Source organism: Colobus angolensis, unplaced genomic scaffold (genome assembly GCF_000951035.1).
Source record: "Colobus angolensis palliatus isolate OR3802 unplaced genomic scaffold, Cang.pa_1.0 Scaffold162, whole genome shotgun sequence".
Classification (NCBI taxonomy): Eukaryota; Metazoa; Chordata; class Mammalia; order Primates; family Cercopithecidae; genus Colobus; species Colobus angolensis.
Window position 1 is genome coordinate 7861529 of NW_012114733.1, and position 17537 is coordinate 7879065.

The 17537-nt window shown below is 40.5% G+C and overlaps 1 protein-coding gene across 1 annotated transcript in view; it reads right to left on the reverse strand.

The window, feature by feature from the left end:
• Positions 1 to 833: 833 nt before the first annotated feature.
• VLDLR (very low density lipoprotein receptor) overlaps positions 834 to 17537 on the reverse strand; it is a 19458-nt gene continuing 2754 nt past the window's right edge. The window contains exons 2-18 of the mRNA XM_011937361.1: positions 15308 to 15430; positions 13792 to 13914; positions 11773 to 12144; positions 11554 to 11676; positions 11345 to 11467; positions 10453 to 10572; positions 10223 to 10348; positions 9561 to 9732; positions 8761 to 8979; positions 7731 to 7849; positions 6976 to 7115; positions 6511 to 6652; positions 4808 to 4954; positions 3818 to 3901; positions 3362 to 3442; positions 2367 to 2536; positions 834 to 1486 (exon numbers count right to left, since the gene is read on the reverse strand). Coding sequence (XP_011792751.1) covers positions 1451 to 1486; positions 2367 to 2536; positions 3362 to 3442; positions 3818 to 3901; positions 4808 to 4954; positions 6511 to 6652; positions 6976 to 7115; positions 7731 to 7849; positions 8761 to 8979; positions 9561 to 9732; positions 10223 to 10348; positions 10453 to 10572; positions 11345 to 11467; positions 11554 to 11676; positions 11773 to 12144; positions 13792 to 13914; positions 15308 to 15430 — 2420 coding nt within the window. The 3' untranslated portion in view covers positions 834 to 1450. The remainder of the gene's footprint in view (positions 1487 to 2366; positions 2537 to 3361; positions 3443 to 3817; positions 3902 to 4807; positions 4955 to 6510; positions 6653 to 6975; positions 7116 to 7730; positions 7850 to 8760; positions 8980 to 9560; positions 9733 to 10222; positions 10349 to 10452; positions 10573 to 11344; positions 11468 to 11553; positions 11677 to 11772; positions 12145 to 13791; positions 13915 to 15307; positions 15431 to 17537) is intronic.

A 17537-nucleotide genomic window follows, 5' to 3' on the forward strand; every position in this document is an offset into this window, starting at 1 on the left:
AAAGTAATGGCCAACTTGACTGAAAAATTCACTAAACTCCCTGTGCAACTTTTTGTCTCAAACTCTTCATCTGCTCTTCATACTGTAAGTTCCAGAAATTGTCCATAAGAAGAATCTGCCCTATCCCAGCCAGGATAAAAATTTAGGTGATATTACAATTATATTCTTCATGAAGTCACATTGAAACAGTGGTTTTTAAGCTTTAGTTTACATCAGTATTGCCTGAAGGGCTTATGAAAGCAGGTTTCAGCCCTAGCCCGCAGAGTTTCTGATTCAGTAGGTCTGGGATGGGGCTGAAAACTTGCATTTCTAACACATTCCCAGGTGATGCAGATGCTTCTGTTCCCGGGACCACACTGGGAACCCTGCCTTAGATTGTTCAAGAATGCCATTGCTTGCTATCCTCCCTGGCCATCTTCACAGTAAGACAGTCTAGACTCTTATTAGAAGAAAGCCCTTATCCATGCCTTAGAAGGCACTTGTCCTTGACCTAAATAAATGACAGAACATGGAAAACAGACTTAACTATAAAGAAGCAGAATTCATAGAAATCTTAGCATGTGTTTCTCAATCAGGAAACAAGTTAATGGAAAAGAAACTCCTCTAACCAAGAGGAATTTTAGATACAGACTAAGCTAGCTTCTTTTACACAGTAAGAAATATTTTGGGAGCTAAACGTTAAACAGTACTTCATTTTTTAGCTGTACTTGGGTGTAAGAGAAACTAGCCCAACTACAGGCTTAGTTATACAACATCAAGAATTATAGCTCACACAGTTAGAACACTTGATACTACTCAGGCTAGGATTTCATCCTAGAGGAACAGGCACAAACCATGGTTAAGCTGCTTGGTTTAATTTTTTAGCACTTGAAAAAAAATGTACAGTAGTTTGAACACTCAGTCTTTGCAAACCTCCATTGAGGTCAAAGATTTCATTCATAGGTACAAAATTAGTTTACAAATTTTTTTTGGCAATTTCATCTTAGTAACCCGTTTTATCCTATTGCCATTGTCCCAACCATTGAAAAAGTTTACAATAATTTACATAGAAATATTTTCAAAGTGCTTAAGAATAGTGATTGTTCTCTGGGATATTTACAGATGGCCTATACAATGTATGTACAGGGTGGTATACACTATAGCACAAGTTTCATTGCTGGAATATGGCTTTCTAGGGAAAGTGCATATTTGGCCAGAGGTGGCAATACTGTCTAGAAATTCAAGGGTTACAGATACTTGGTAACCACATCCAAAGCTGAAGTAGAATGTGGACAAGAATATTTACAAAAGTAATAATATAAAAATGGTCAAGTACACAAGCTTGATCCACACAAAGGTATCTTGATGTTCTTCCAGCCGAGAGGAAGAAAGAGACTTCAGCTGCTGGCTCGGTTACCATTCCGACGGGAGTATTTGTTTAGACCTCAAAGGTCAAGATTTGTCACAGAAGTCAAGCCAGATCATCATCTGTGCTTACAACTGATATCTGTGGAAAAGAAGAAGTATGCAATGAGCTTGGTGATCACTCACTGATGGCAACTCTCGTCTTTAAAATGGACCCTGCTTTTTAGTTGGTCACGCGAACACTCAGAGTGCTCAGAAGAAAAGTCAGATACAAAAGAGTACTGAGTTGTATCATTCATGCATTTAATTTGAATTCAACTATACCTGCTTGGTAGTGAGATAAGATAGTGTGACTGATTCTGCCTCTTCTACTTAATGATCATAAGTCTTGGAGAAAAATGTGAAAAGCCGTCTGTGTGTCAAGAATTGACCACTGTTCCATGTTTCACCAGAGCTTGAGAGGGGAGCAATCAATACGTGTTTTTTTCAGCCTGTTTCCTAAGTGAAGGCCAAATACTCCACTTGGGTTTCATCTGAAGAACAAGTGAATGACTACTGCTAGAAGAAAAGCTAGCTATACTAAGTGCGTAAGTGTGGTGGGATACTTTTTAAAGCAAAGAGTATCATAAGTTTGGCTAAGTGAATCTTACTCAATACACTGACTTTAAGCCAACTCCCCTATATATGATATGCTAATTTACTTTCAAATATCCAGTAGGCAATGGATTTAATAGTTCAGTAAAGAGCTATTTGGTTCATGCTAATATTTACATGTCATTTCTATAACCAAAAATATCTTAATATAGTGGTGACCTTAAGTTGACCCCCTTGCCACTTGGTGAGGGTTAGATGCTGATCAACTGACTGACTTATGTTCTAACAGGCTACACTGTCTAATATCTAGGTAGCAGATGAAGTGTTTGGTAACTCCATCATCCTAATGGCTCTCTTTCCAGCCTAGGTCTCCTTTCTGAAAAGTCTCACTTCAAGCCATGGTGTATAAAGACACAAAGCTGACTTACTGCTGGGTATGTGTGTCCAACAGAAGCACTGTGTCTACCAATGTCTATGGAGAGGTCCTCTTCAGTGGTTTTCAAGTACACAGGATTGTCAAAGTTCATACTTTTCATGTTCTTGTGTTGCCAATTCCGCCACATCAAGTAGCCACCTACTGCTGCCATCACCAAGAGCACTGAAAAAAATCAGAGGATAGCTAAGTGAGCTAAGTCTAGTATTAGAACATACAAGAAAGGTAATAATGTTAAGGAATCCATAATAATTGACATTAGTAAAAATGTCATGTTTTATGGAGCTAGGATAACTAGAAGTTGGAATAAACATGGGCCAGGAGCTTGAAACAAGTTCAGCCCAGAGGTAGTTCTATGCACTGGAGCTGGGCTAGCCACATACATCCAGGCAAGGGCAGGGTCCTCGGTCCCACCTTAGGCTCACCAAATTAAAATTGCAGAAGGTTCTGGAGAGCTATTCAGGTGTTCCTGGTGTGTTAGCTAAGCTTGGAATCTATTAATTTAGGACAAAGGCTTTTATAGCAAAGTCCTTATAATTCGCATGTCTCATAATAGTTTTAGAGGTCCTTTTCCATAGGTTTGAAAATTCTTAACTGCTTTTAATTTACCCTCAACAAGTCCTGTAACTCCTCAAGAAAGCATTTGTGCATCTCCTCTGTATAAAGCATTACACACATTTCAAAGGCGGAACAGAAGAGCAGTTAAAGAGACTTATAAGGGGATAAGCCAGGCTAACAGTGCTGAAGTGGAAAGCATTAACTAACTGTTGAAAATTTTCATGCCAGCTACTGTGCCAAGGGCAAAGCTGAAGACAAAGATATGGGCCTTAATTTAGTGTACTATGTGGGGGAGAAAGTGAATATAATTCAGTGTCGTAAGTGCTATGACAGCATAAAGGGCCATGAAAGGGGTAGCTCCAGATAAACAAAAAAATCTTCATCTGGTATCTAAGAAGTTCTTGAACCCAGACTTGTAGGAAATCTACTTACAGAGAGGAAGAATGGCCCATGCGGCAGAAGTCCCTTTTGGGGGAACACTGACCTCTGATACTGCTGTGGTCACATTGATCCCTACAGAGGAATAAAAGGAATCAGTTTAGAAGGGTCTGTATTAAGATTTAGAGATTTACCCATCAGGTAAGGAGCCAAAACCTTTGCATCCAACATTGATGTTCAGTATCTACTACAATTGAACACCAGGAACAACTCTGGCCTAGAAGTATTTGAGTCACATGCTGTAGTAGCCATTTCACTGACAGTTCTCTACTAGGAACCTTAAAGATCAGTCAGGAAAAGATATGCAAATTTTAAGTCTTTGGTGTTTAAATATAGGTTACCAACTGGGGCAGAAATAGTAGTTAAAGGTTGCATTAATTATTTAAGCTATAGATACAAAGAGTGTGGCTGTTAGTGGAGATTAACAGTTTGCAGTACTGAACTCGATACCTCCAGGAACTAGTCCACTAGTTGGTGAAATTTCTGTTGTGTTCGTATCTTTTGTCTCACTGTAAGTCACAGTAGTTGCAGTACCTGAATCATAAAAACCAAGAACCTGGTTAATGCCAAGGTTCCAGAATGGCTAGCTGTTTTGTCCAGACAAGCCATGCAAAAGTTTATTTTAAAACCAGGTAAAATAGACAAACCACTGCTGAACTAAGTTGTACAGCTGATGTGTCAAAATGGAAATAGCAATCTTCATGCAAAAAGTGATACATGAAACTTTGGGAAGAAAAGTCAGTGTTTGGAATTTGACAATTCAAAATGATGGACAACCGTATTTTATCCCTCTAAACAATATCCCATGTTCCTGGAAATTACAAGAAATGTTTTCAAGATGCTCTGGTGTACCAGGCATACCAGACTGTCTTGCAACTAATTTCTTGGTAAACTGAGCTAATCCCTGCCGTGACCTGACCATGAATCATGCTAATAAAAACCTCACCAGCCTCACCATATGAGCTCCTTGGCCACACAAATGAGTTTAATTTGCCACTTAATCAAAAGCTAAGAACAGAAGACTAAAGGCAAATTCAGCTTAAGTGTTATTTTAGGGAAGCGTCACCCACTGAGGCAATGAGGTTTCTGTAACCATGGCCTTCCTTAAGCATAGTTTCTGTCCTCCTCCTTTTGAGGAAAAATGTTAAGGCCTCGTTTAATTACCTGCAAGTTGGCTAGCTCAGTGCTGCTAAGGGACTAATTGGTACAAATTAGTATAAGGTATGTTGACACTTTAGTCTCCTCTAAACTCATTTAATGTTGAAATGGGTTAGAGTCAGGTCTAAAGAAATGACATGATAACCCGGCATACAACCATAGCAGATATCTTCTCAAATCTATTCAAAGAATTAGCTAAAACAGAATTCTTAAAAAGCCAAACCTGTGTCTTATATTGCTTGTTGTATGTTCTACTTGTGGTTGAAACACAAAATGCCTTACTTTGGCAGTCTCGGCCATTTTCCTCTAGCTTGTACCCATTGGGACAGGAACAGGTATATTTTGGAGAGTGATCATTAATCTGTGGTGCTGGCAGGCATAGGTATTCACATCCTCCATTCTCCATGTCTTCTTCACACCAATTTTTACCTAGTCAGGAAAAAAATACCATTAAAATGGGTATTCCAATGCCTACTATATATAAAGCCTTGTTCTACATGTTGAAGACCTGAGTCCTTGCCCCCAAGAGCTTAGACTTGTCGACTCTGCCAATCCTTCAAGTGAGAGCAATATCAAGGAAGAATAAGTATAAAGGTACAGGCAGCATGCTCTAAGGACATTAGATAAGGGACCTCTTGGAGACAGACTGTAAAAGTTATGTCTTTAAGAGATAGATTCCAAAAGAGGAGGTGGGGAAGGGAGGTGAGGGACCAGGACTGGCTCTCACTATTGGCCCAAGGTTTAGTGTGAAGGCTCAGAGAAAGGAGACTAGGCATGTTCTCCTGGTTTTCTCTTGACTTGCTCCAACAAAGTGGAAGGAAACTCCGTCTTAGGAAGGTTTGAAGGTTTTATTTAGATAGAACCAGCCCAGTGTTTTCAGCAGGACATAATATAACCTGATGTGTTGGAGAATCTACACAATCCTATATCAGGTGTGTCACAGGGAGAACGTAGGTGCTACAAGTTGAATTGTGTTCCTCCCTAAAATTCATCTATTGAAGTCCTAGTACCTCAGAATGTGATCTGATTTGGAGATATTAAAGATAGGATATTTACAGAGGTAATCAAGTTAAAATGAGGTCATTAAGGTGGGCTCTAATTCAATACGACTGTTATTACAGTTCACACCTGTAATTCCAGCACTTTGGGAGGCCGAGGCAGGCAGATTACTTGGGGCCAGGAGTTTGAGACCAGTCTGGCCAACAGAGTGAACATAGTGAAACCCCATCTCTACTAAAAATACAAAATGTAGCTGGGCATGGTGGCTCACTCCTGTAGTCCCAGCAACTCGGGAGGCTGAAGCAAGAGAATTGCTTGAACGCAGGAGATGGAGGTTGCAGTGAGCTGAGATTGTGTCACTGCACTCCAGGCTAGGTGACAGAGCAAAACTCAGTCTCCAAAAAAAAAAAAAAAAGAAACCTGGACAAAAGCATATACAGAGGGAAGATGATGTGGAGACACAGGTGAAAGAGCACTGTCAACAGACCAGGAAAAGAGGCCCCGAACAGACCCTTCCCTCACAGCCCTCAAGAGGCACCAACCCTGCTGGCACCTTGATTTCAGACTTCTGGCCTCCAGAATTTTGAGACAATAGACTTCTGTGGTTTAAGGCAGTTTGTGGCACTACATTGCAAAAATCCTAGCAAACTAACAGTAAAGGAAGTTTGTAGCACAAAAGCTACTTTGGAGGCTACTGCAATAGTCTTGGCAAGAGGGGCTGAAGGCCAAGGGGACATGGAAGAAGCAGAAATAAAAGATCGGACACTGAGGCTTGGGAGGGAAGCTAGGAGCTGAAGCTGAGAAGCCATTTCTCTAAGGCAGCAGAAATAAAAAAATAACGTGTGAAATGTTTGAGGTAGGGTACGGGAGGGCAAACGTTCCTTTTAAAGAAAGGTGAGTTGCCAAGAGCTACTGACATCCAGCAGGTTCTGTGTCATGCTGCTTCCCTTAAAGTGGTTATTAAGGACTGTGCTTCTCCACGGTACCTGATGGCTGTACAAGTTCATGATAGACAATGATGTCTTGGGCATCATTAAGGTTGTTGACTAGAGTGGCTAGCTCTGATCCAGTGAATTTATTGGCACCATAGACTGCTTCGTTTTCCCCATCTATCCAGTAGACACGATCCTACAACAGAACCCCACAATTAGCATGTACATCCAGGATTAACACAAGTCCATTTCTAAGGTCATTATCAGTTACTTCTCATTTAGTGGACTAAGTTTATTGAATGCTGAGCTGGGACACTAGATATAAAACTGTAAAATAATCAAGTTTAGATTTGAAGTGCTTCTGGGAATTAGCGTCTAATTTGTACCAGGTTTTAAGTGAAAGCAGTTTCTCAAGCCATGCTCAGCTACTCTTCCCTCCTCCCACCATGTCTATCATTTCTCCTCAAAGTGATATAGTAGCTGAAAGGTATACACACTTTGATGTGAGACACATCTTACCTCAAATATTGTTAGTGCAAGAGGGTGAGCTAGGAACTCCAGAGACTTTAGTACTATCCTACGATCTTGGCCATTCAAGTCCACGCTGGATAACATGTGCAACTTAGAATCAAGCCAATAGAGGCGGCTTTTTATAAGGTCTAGGTAGGAAAAGAATTGTCATTACATGACAAGCCACTACTACTCTGGCTTCCATTTAAAACATCTAATGAATTAATATTCTACTTTTATGTTTCTTTCCCCAACAGGGTTTCTTAACAGGGGTCACACAAACCTGGCAAAGCAGCATGCAGAATCTGTATCCACATTCATTTTTGGGGACTAACGGGGTATCTGAGATTCTCAAAGTAAATGACTTAAGAAATATTACTCACATTACAGAAAATATTAAAAGAGGCTGGCATTTTGTTGTTCTCCTCCAAAAAGCCGGAAGAAAACTGTTAAAAGCCTGCAATTCAGGAAATGCTAAGGCACTCATGCCCAGAATATTTAGTATGAGTGCACCCAAGACCTAACCTTCACTGAGTTCATGTCACATATTAGGCCCAGCTGGACAACAGGTCAGTAGTTATGGAATGTGTAATTTGCTAATCCACCATTTTACTTCTGTTGTTCAGTTACTCCCATTAAAAATTCCTGCTAGAATTTAGGCGGAAGCAGAAGAGTCATCTGCTAGTCGAGAATTCACCATGGAGATAAATGGAAACACTATGAAGATAGTTGAGTGGGTGGTCAAGAAGGAAGAACATACATACCAAGTGTAATTCCATTAGGCCACTGGATATCCACTGTCACCAGTGGACGTCTATCAAATCCATTCATTCCTGCTTTTTCTATTTTAGCTGGTTCACCCCAGTCTGACCAGTAAACAAAGCTGTGAAGAATTAAATGAGAAATAAGCCTCAGTGGTTTAGAAGGAATAAAGCTGTAGCTTGAAACAAAAATTTAAAATTTGAGCAGAAAACTCAAGGGGTTCTCTAGTGACAAATAGTAACACTTAAGGGTCTAAATTTTGTTCTAGGTAAATAAAATTGAATATTAAGAATCTGCAAGTTCATTATTAACTGTAATAATCTATGTTTGTCTGACATTTAAATTTCGGCCCAAAGTCACAAAGTCATGTTTCCTTTTTAAAAGGTCACTTCTTTCAGAGGAGTGAAAGACAAATATCCGTTAAATTTTATAGCAGGGGTTGGCTGATTGAGTTCTAATGAGGCTGCATGGGGGCCAGTTGTGATGACTACAGCCTTAGTCAACTTCCTAAGCTGCTCTTCTATGTTACTTAGTGGTAATTTAGGGAACCCCCTTAGTGAAATGTTTCTATAAAGGTCTGTTTATTTCTGCTGGACTTTCAGACAACTTGCACACTTAGATGCAATGTCGTTACCCAAATCCCCACAATTCAGGCTGTCATTTAGGTTTGATCACCCAGAGCTAGCACAGCAAAGTATTCAGTCAAAAACTAAAAAATCACTTGCATAGAAACTAGGTGGGCAAAAGGGTTCAGATACAGCTTTTGGTACATACATCAAATCAGGAATGTTAATTCATTAATATCAACCAGCAATCAGTCATACGAGTCAGACAGGAGGACCTGTCATACAGATAAGGCCATCCTAGGGTCATTCAACTGGGGCAAAACTGATATCTTGAATTAGAATTCTAATTCTTTGTTGTAGAGGGCTCATAAACCTTGAGATTTTAGTACCAATTCAGGTATGAGAAAGCTCCTGACCTACACAGATACCATTCAAAAAGCTATGTGACGGAAAACGGTGTACAAACCCAGACAGTGGGTCCACAGCTATGGAGGCAGGCTCTCGCAAATCAGAGTTAAACAGGAACTTCCTCTTGGTTCCATCTAGGGTAGCTACTGAAATAGTCTTAGAAGCCGCATCAGTCCAGTAGATGGTCTTGTACACCCAATCAACAGCAATGGCTGCAGGATGATAGACATTGTCGATCATTTTAACATGTCTACCAACCTTGTCATCAATTGAGGCACTGAAACAGAATAGGTCACAAGAAATTTAAGAGTTTGACACAATTAGAGCTTGGAGAATGGACTTTTTGCTTACAAAATGGTCAACGACTTCATTCAGAAAGAAATCTAGTAGCACCACAGCTCACCAAATTATTTAACCATGCTGCTTACTGATGCTAAATTAATAATGCTGTGGATTATCTAGTTGCTGGTATGTATTCTATATACAAGAACAACAAATTTATAAGTGAAGCTATTTGTTTCAGTATCCATCATCTGAGTTTCTATAGTTCCCATTAAGAAACGGCTGTACTACCATTTCTATTTGTAGCAACAATGAACAGTTCTCAATTAACTGTAGAGAAAAGGGAGAAAATATAAAAAATATGAAAGATGTCATCTTTTACTTCATAGACAATTATTAGTTTCTAATTAGGAAATAACAATTTAATAAAGAATTAGTGTTAGATTTAATGTCCCCAGGTAATTAGATGCTAGATGGGGCTAGGCACAAAATGAAACTCCTCCAAACTATCCCACAGATCACTTCCCAAGTGACAATGACTTATGTCAAGACATCACAAATGGAACTGAAAGTTACCTGAAGATAGCCTTTTGGCTTAGATCAGCCCAGAATAGTTTCTGAGCAGCAATGTCAGCATCGAGAGCCACAGTGTTTCTTAGCTGTTCAACTAGTTGGATATATTCTTTCCTCTCTAAGCCAATCTTCCTGATGTCTCTTCGATTAGTGAAGATCAGACTTGGCTCTTTGCCTGCAAGATGAAAGTCAGGGTTACTTAGTTTTGCTTTAAGAAGGCAAGGTCTTTCTAAACCATCTCCTCCCAGCAGAGATCTAAGAAAGTAAAGGTATTGTGGAATACGTTAGTAGTATCTGTTCTGGAGTTCCTGCCCCTGGGACCTGCAAGTGCTTCCTATGGTTTAGGAAGGCAGTCCTGGGGTTACAGCCTTCAACAACAGGGTGGGTGATGAATAAGTCACTTATCTGAGTTGCACTCAAGTTTTGGAAACAGACAGTATGCAAACCTGGTAGGTATTCATGGTATCATATGCAAAAGGAATGACCAAGATAGATGTCCAGGGGAGAGATCTGCTATTTAACCGATACTGCTGTATTATGAGGTTAGCAACATTGTTCTCAAGTACAATTTCATGTTTAGTTTGACTATTGTGGTCACTGGCTGTACCTTTTAGAGGGACTTACTTGTAAAGGTACAATAGCTACACCAGTCCAAGTTCATTTACCTACTGCCTTGCACACGCCAGTGGCAAGATCCATCTGATAGCCACGACTACATTCACACTTGTAACCGCCTTTTAAGTTGATACAAATTTGACTGCAGATTCCTGGATTTTGGCATTCATCAATATCTAGGAGGGAAATCAGAATTAGTCTTGCTGCTCCTATACCTTACTAGGTACACACTACCCTTTCCCATCACCCACAGGGTCCAGGTTTTCTTCTTAAGACTCACCTCCACAGGTTTTCCTATCTATCAGTTCAAACCCAGCTGCACAGTCACACTCGTAGCCTATAACTAGGTCTTTGCAGATATGGGAACATCCGCCATTATTTACCAAGCATTCGTTTATATCTGGAATAAAAATGTAGCAGTCACTTGACAACTTATTTTCAATACCTGTCTTTCACATTTAAAACCCAAGCTATTTGATAACTTATCTAGTTGGCCTGGTCAAACCCATGATTTGTCTAAGACCTAATCATTTATTTTATAGGTATATATTTCAGGGTGGATTATCTATCTCCTTGGCAAGTTACCAGTTGGTCAAGCAGCATTTAGTCAAGTTTCTCTATTGATGATCAGTTATCTTTAAGGAGGTTAAACTATAAACTAGTTTGGGCTAGGCACGGTGGCTCATGCCTATAATCCCAGCACTTTGGAAGGCCGAGGCAGGTGGATCACGAGGTCAGGAGTTTGAGACTAGCCTAGCCAACATGGGGAAACCTTGTCTTTACTAAAAATACAAAAAAAAAAAAAACAAAAAACAAAAAACCGGACATGGTGGCGGGCGCCTATAGTCCCAGCTACTCAGGAGGCTGAGGCAGGATAATTGCTTGAACCTGGGAGGCAGAAGTTGCAATGAGCCGAGATTGCATCAATGCACTCCAGCCTGGGCAACAAGAGTGGAACTCCGTCTCGAAAAACACACAAAAAAATAACAAAAACAAACACTATAGTTTGTCCTACCTGGGTTTTTAAGTCATAAAGTATCACTCTGAAGTCTACAATTGAACTTCAGTATATTCAAAAGTTTAACCAGCCATTCACACGGGGTCTACAGTGTTAGCTATGCTGGATTGTATCAAACTTCCAGGGTTTGTACTTGAGCAACAAGTACACTTACGACATTCTTTCAAGGGCTCATCACTCCAGTCCCTGCAGTCCTGCTCCTGGTTACATACTTTGCTGATATCTATGCATTCTCCACTTCTGCATTTGAATTTTCCAGGGCCCAAGCACTGATTGACTACAAAGAGAAACAAAGAAGAGAGATTTCATGAGTGGGTCTGGTCAGAGCAATCCATTGCTTAACCAACAAGAAGAAACCCTTACCATTTTTGCAGTTGACTTCATCGGAACCATCGACACAGTCTCGGATACCATTACACTGCCTGCTGCCATGGATGCAGCTGCCATCCTCACACTCAAATTGGTCAGGTCGGCAAGTTCGAGAGGCTACAAAGGGAGGAAACACCATGGAATGAAGCCAGCAAATTGTCCCAGTTGATACACGGAAGAGAACTGAACATGCCATGCTAGAAAGCTACTTACGACAGTTGACCTCATCACTGCCGTCCTTGCAGTCAGGGTCCCCGTCACATCGCCACTTCTTATGGATGCACTCGCCAGAGCCGCACTGGATTTCGCTGGCTGGACACTTGGTGTGTATAACTGGCTGGCGGCCACACTGCTCCAGGGACTCATCAGATTGGTCGGAGCAGTCTGCATCATCGTCACATACCCAGCTGATGGGGATGCAGGAGGAGGTGCTGCACTGAAACTCATGGACGCCACAGGTTGGCGGGGCACAGTCCAGCTCATCACTGCCATCACTGCAGTCATCCTGGCCATTGCATACAAAGTTCCTGGAGATACAGCGGCCACTGGAGCAGGTGAACTCACTGGGGCTACATGTTATATTGCCTATTAAGAGAGAGGGTGCCCCATTGAAAGTGCATCAAGATAGGTCCTTTCAAGATTCTTGTCCCAAAATCTAATATATTGATCTTTATTCATTAATCCTAACTTACTAGCCCAACTTAAAGGCTACAACAGAGTTAAATCAAGAACACAGTCTCATTGTACAAAAAATGAAGGCACACTATAAATAAGAAGAACAGAAATAAAGGACCAAGAAAATAGTTGAAGACTGGAAATTAATTTGAGATGAGAACCACAATTGACTCTAAAAGTGGCTGTGATAAATAACAAGCTGAAACAAGGGATTTCAATTTGGAAGGCAGAGATTGAGTTGTCCTTAAATCAATATACAGCTTGTCAGATCTCATCACTAGTTGAGAATATCATGCAACGTAATACTCACAAACAAGCATTAAGACACTGTTACCAAAAAGAAGTGAACCACATACTACCATACATGGTTCCTCTTTTCGGTCCTTCAAATAAGGATCAGGAAAAACAAGTCTTAAACACTTTCCATTTTGAAAAAGTCACTGCCAGGGCTATAATCACCATTTAACAATCAGGTATGCTGACAATGATAAGCTAATCCTACTAGCCAATTGGTACTTTGACTTAAATTCCTGCCAAACATTTCAAGGTCACAATTTGGTGGCAGTTAGAATAGAGACCACGACTCTCTTGGGAAGCCAAGTCTAGATTTATAAGGGAAACACTTGGCAGCACGAGGGCTTACCAATACAGAAAACTCAATTCTAGGATTGAACACTAAAACTCATTGGACTAGGTGCAATGGTATTGACCTCAGGAGGTGACTTCTACACACAAGACTGGTGTTTCAACTGTAAGCACCCTGAGCTTCCTTGACTACTACTATATCAGGAGACCCATGCTTGTCAGACCTGGGTAGGTTTTAGAGGCCCTATAAAAAGGGCGGTAGCTTGAAAGAACATTCAAAGCACTGTTTGTTCAACCTAGCGATTTTCCCAGGACCTCACCTTCAACATGCATTTTATTAAAGATTTTCCAAGACCAGAAACATGAAAGAATAGGAAACAGAGTTAGCTTTCAGAGACAGGAACTGCAACAGGAGACAAAGGTATCACCAGTTGGGTAGACTTTTCTTTGGGTATCTGAAGCAAGATGTTAATTCATGCTTCTGTGTCTTTTTTTTCCCCCCCGAAAAGTTATGCCAGAATCTAGTTTAGGGGCAAAGAAATGTTTGTATAATACTCAAATAATTTATTCCAATAACCCAATCAAGTTTAGACCTACGAATGTGTTTGCCAACCCTACTCACCTAATTTTATTGTGCCAAAGTGCAAAAGGCACATGAATTACTGTCACAACAGAGACAAAAGCCCACACAATTGCTGCTTCCCTGAGCTACTGCTACATACAAGTGCCTTGAATGACTTACCTTCTTATTTCTATTTGCCTAAAAGAAACACCAAGCAATGGCCAATTGCCATGTGACTGTCTTTTAGGGTTTTAGGGCAGTTATGAAGGACGAGTAATTGAGCAGATAGTGAAGTCACTGAAAAGTGAGTCAATGTCAGTGCGTCTTCATGCTTAGGTTAGTTTCCCCTGCCCACCCTTCCTTTAGGAAAAGGGTCTTTAGGTTACGTCACTCAACACTGATCTTCTTACCACAGTTTTCTTCATCTTCTCCACTGTCACAATCATTTTCACCATCACATCTCCAGGACACTGGGATACACTGAGTAGAATGGGCGCCACAGCTGATTTCATTTATGCGGCATGTTCTCATATCTGTTGATGATATACAGTCTCAAAAGAGCCTCAAAACTGATCAATGCAAAGCTGATGCTCCTGTGCTGCCTGGAAGCACTAATACCTGTGACTCAGTAGCCTGGCACACTGGTGAAATTCTAACTGGCTGAAGCCTGGGGAGCTCTTTCATCAGCTCCATTCCTTAGAAGCTGTGCCAACCTATTCTACCTGGCAGTGTACCTGACAGCCTTGACCACGTCACTCCTTCAAGGTCCCATGGCGTGCTCAGTTCTGGCTTTTGTTTTACTTGGCATGGTGAAGTTCACTGGCTGGGCTGCTCCTAGACCACTATTTATCTGTTGTATATCAAGTGGACACACCCAGATATGGTCATCTAATCTCAAATGTATGAAAAGTCAGATGGTCAAACACCTAGGAAATCTTCTTTTGCCTAGATTCCTTTACAGGCCTCCTTCACAACCTCCTTTAAATTGACATCTTGCAAAGTAGAAGCATGCCCTAATGCTTGACTTGACGAGGTCATTCGCCACTAAAACTTGAGGCTGAATCTTTACACAACCTCTCTTTAGCTCGCAGGCCTTGAACTCACTTGTCTTGACCAATATTACTCCCCTCACTTATCTAGAAAATTGAAAGTAACACCCTTATCTTCCTTTCCATTTGATTTTCTTTCATAATCACATTTTAGACCTAAATTTTGTTCGTTAGTCCTTCTTTAGTGCTTCTACCAGTGTAGGCCTCTACTGACTCAAAATAAACTCTAAGACTTTCTTCGCCTTGACATTCATGTGATCTCAATTTATATGATCCCAAACCATCATTCTTTATGGTCTCATAGACTGTTTCCTAAGGACACAGGTATACACTTGCATATCTATGAAGTTTATCTTATTTAAGAATAAGCTGTAAGATCTCCATTTTAGTAACTTTAGGTTACATGTGTGTCAGAAGTCACTATTCACCCAATTACTAGCTACCTTACCTCTTCAGTAATAGCTTTTTAATAGTATGAGAAGCTGTGCTTCTAAAAGCTTATGCTTGGCCCATAGGGAACCCTCACTTCTTGACTTAGCTTCCAGGACCAGAGTACCATCTGCTCAGAGTCATTATAATCAAACATTTGAAATCTATGCACCTAGTCAAGGAGTTCTTGATTGAATCTGCTGACTTCAGTTTTAAGTATTCAATAGTGAAGCTACCCAAGAGAATGTAAGTCTTGTTGGACCAGGGAGAACATTCTTTAAAGGAGGTTGATAAACTGGTAATGATTTTACTGACTTTGGAGTCAATTGACCTAAACTTTAAGGCGGGCAAAGAAAACTGAATACCAAGTAGTAGATTAAGCAATACTTAGAAATGTGAGACACCGAACAACTTAGGAAAGTTCAAGGCCAAAGCAAGTTACACTCACGGCACTGTTCTGGGCTTTCATCTGAACCATCTTCACAGTCAGGATCTCCATCACACTTCCATCGGTTGGGAACACACTGGCCATTGTTGCACACGAAGTCAGATTCAGCACACGTCTTCTTTACTACAAACGTTTATTTGAAGGGTTATAGTTAAAGTCACTTACCCACAGCCCTAGCTTCACATGAGGGCTCATACTGCATTTTGGCATGTTTTGCTCTAAAAAAAGGTGAGTCAATGGGCACTCAATTGCCAATATCCAGGGGGAAACTTCAGAAAAATTATTATTATTTTCAGAGAAGGAAGATGCTCATTTGAGAGACTTGGAGGAAACGGAAGTCAAGGTCAGATAGAGGTTGCCCATTATCTTACCACTCGGAGATATCTTACATTTAACTTCCTGCCTATTGTATAATGTTGAGATTAAGTAACACTTTCATTTTCTACATGTATTTCTTCCAAGTCATTCAAGTACTTCATACATTTAACAGCTAAACATTCCCTCTTCTGACTGGATCATAGTAGAACTGCTTGCTGGGGACTGAATGTTTGTTTCCACCCAAAATTCATGTGTTGAAATCCTAACCCCCAATATGATGTTATTAGGAAGTAAGGCCTCTGGGAGGTAATTAAGTCATGAGGGTGGAGTCCCCATGAATGGGATTAGCACCCTTATAGAAAGAAACCAGAGCACTCGCTTTCTCTCTCTTTGTAATCTACTATGTAAGGACACAGTGAGAAGATGGTCATCTGCAAATCAGAAAGACAGCTGTCATCGATACTAGATCTGCTGGCACCTTGATCTTGGACTTCTCAGCCTCCATAACTATGAGAAATAAATTTCTGTTGTTTCAGCCACCCATCTATGGTGTTTTTGTGAGAGCAGTCTGAGCTGACTAAGACACTGTTCAAGGGGCATCCCTTAACAACACATGTGTTTAGTGTGGAGAATGAAGGCCAAACCCCAGTACTGAATATTGTCACCCATACTGGTCTACAGGTGCAAAGGAACTCATCAGGTAGAAAGGGGAGAAAACTCAATCAGTGTAACAAGAGATGTTGTATTTAGAATTCAAGGGAGAGATGATTTTCGCCTTTCTAGCCAAGGGGTAGGCTAACATCAATCAGCTAAAAGTCACTGAAGCTGTCAGTGCTAATATCCATAACTGACTGCTAATGTTAAAATAGCCTAAGGAAAGGAATTGATTCTACTGCTAATTCTTGCTGGGGTAGGTCTTTCCCCTATACTTAGGGTTACCATGCAATTTTTTGTCCAAAATTGGACAGTCTCAGCAGAAAGGGGACACTGTTAATTAATCCAGAAGATAAGTATAAACCAGGGCTGTCCTAAGCAAATTGGGCCGCTTGATTATCCTACCCATGAAGGAATCACAGAGTAGGATGAATCTTGATATAAAGTAGCCACACAGGATACCCTAAGCTTATCTTTCTTAGATTATATTCTTTCTTGCCTATATGCTTATAACTTCTACCCAAATTTCTATTTTAAAACATTCCTCTATAACATATATTCTGTGAAGATAAATAAGTGAAAAATTCACAATTTGATGAACATTTGAAAGGGACTCTTTCCCAAATCACTGGCTTAAAGTAAGTAGAACTCTCAGAGTTTAGAGTTTGCCCTTGGACCACTCTGGTTCAGTGTAAGATATTATAAAGGGGAGAGACAGTGATTACAGTTAATTTCCAGAACTCAGGATGGGTTGGCAAATTATGATGATCTAAAAAAGATTATCTCCTTGAATTACATAACCAAGGAAACAAGACTAGCCATACTAGCTTTACATTCATGACTGTTTCTAAAATCACTGAAAAACTCAAACACTAGTGTTAATGAATTAAGTGCTATTCAAGGCCCATGTTCTCCTGAGCATGGAGGAAGAAGTCAGAGGGTCTGCAGGGTTAGTTGCTGTAATTCAATCTGTGATAATTCTTTGGAAGTTGCAAAAGAGGGAGTAGTGAAATTGCTGTAAAGAGACCCCATGATTTATTTAGTTATTTATTTATTTAATTTATTTTATTTATTTATTTTTTTTGAGACAGAGTCTCGCTCTGTCACTCAGGCTGGAGTGCAGTGCTGTGATCTCGGCTCACTGCAAGCTCTGCCTCCCTGCAAGCTCTGCCTCCTTGCAGAGGCCATTCTCCTGCCTCAGCCATTCTCCTGCCTCAGCCTCCCGAGTAGCTGGGACTACAGGTGCCTGCCACCACGC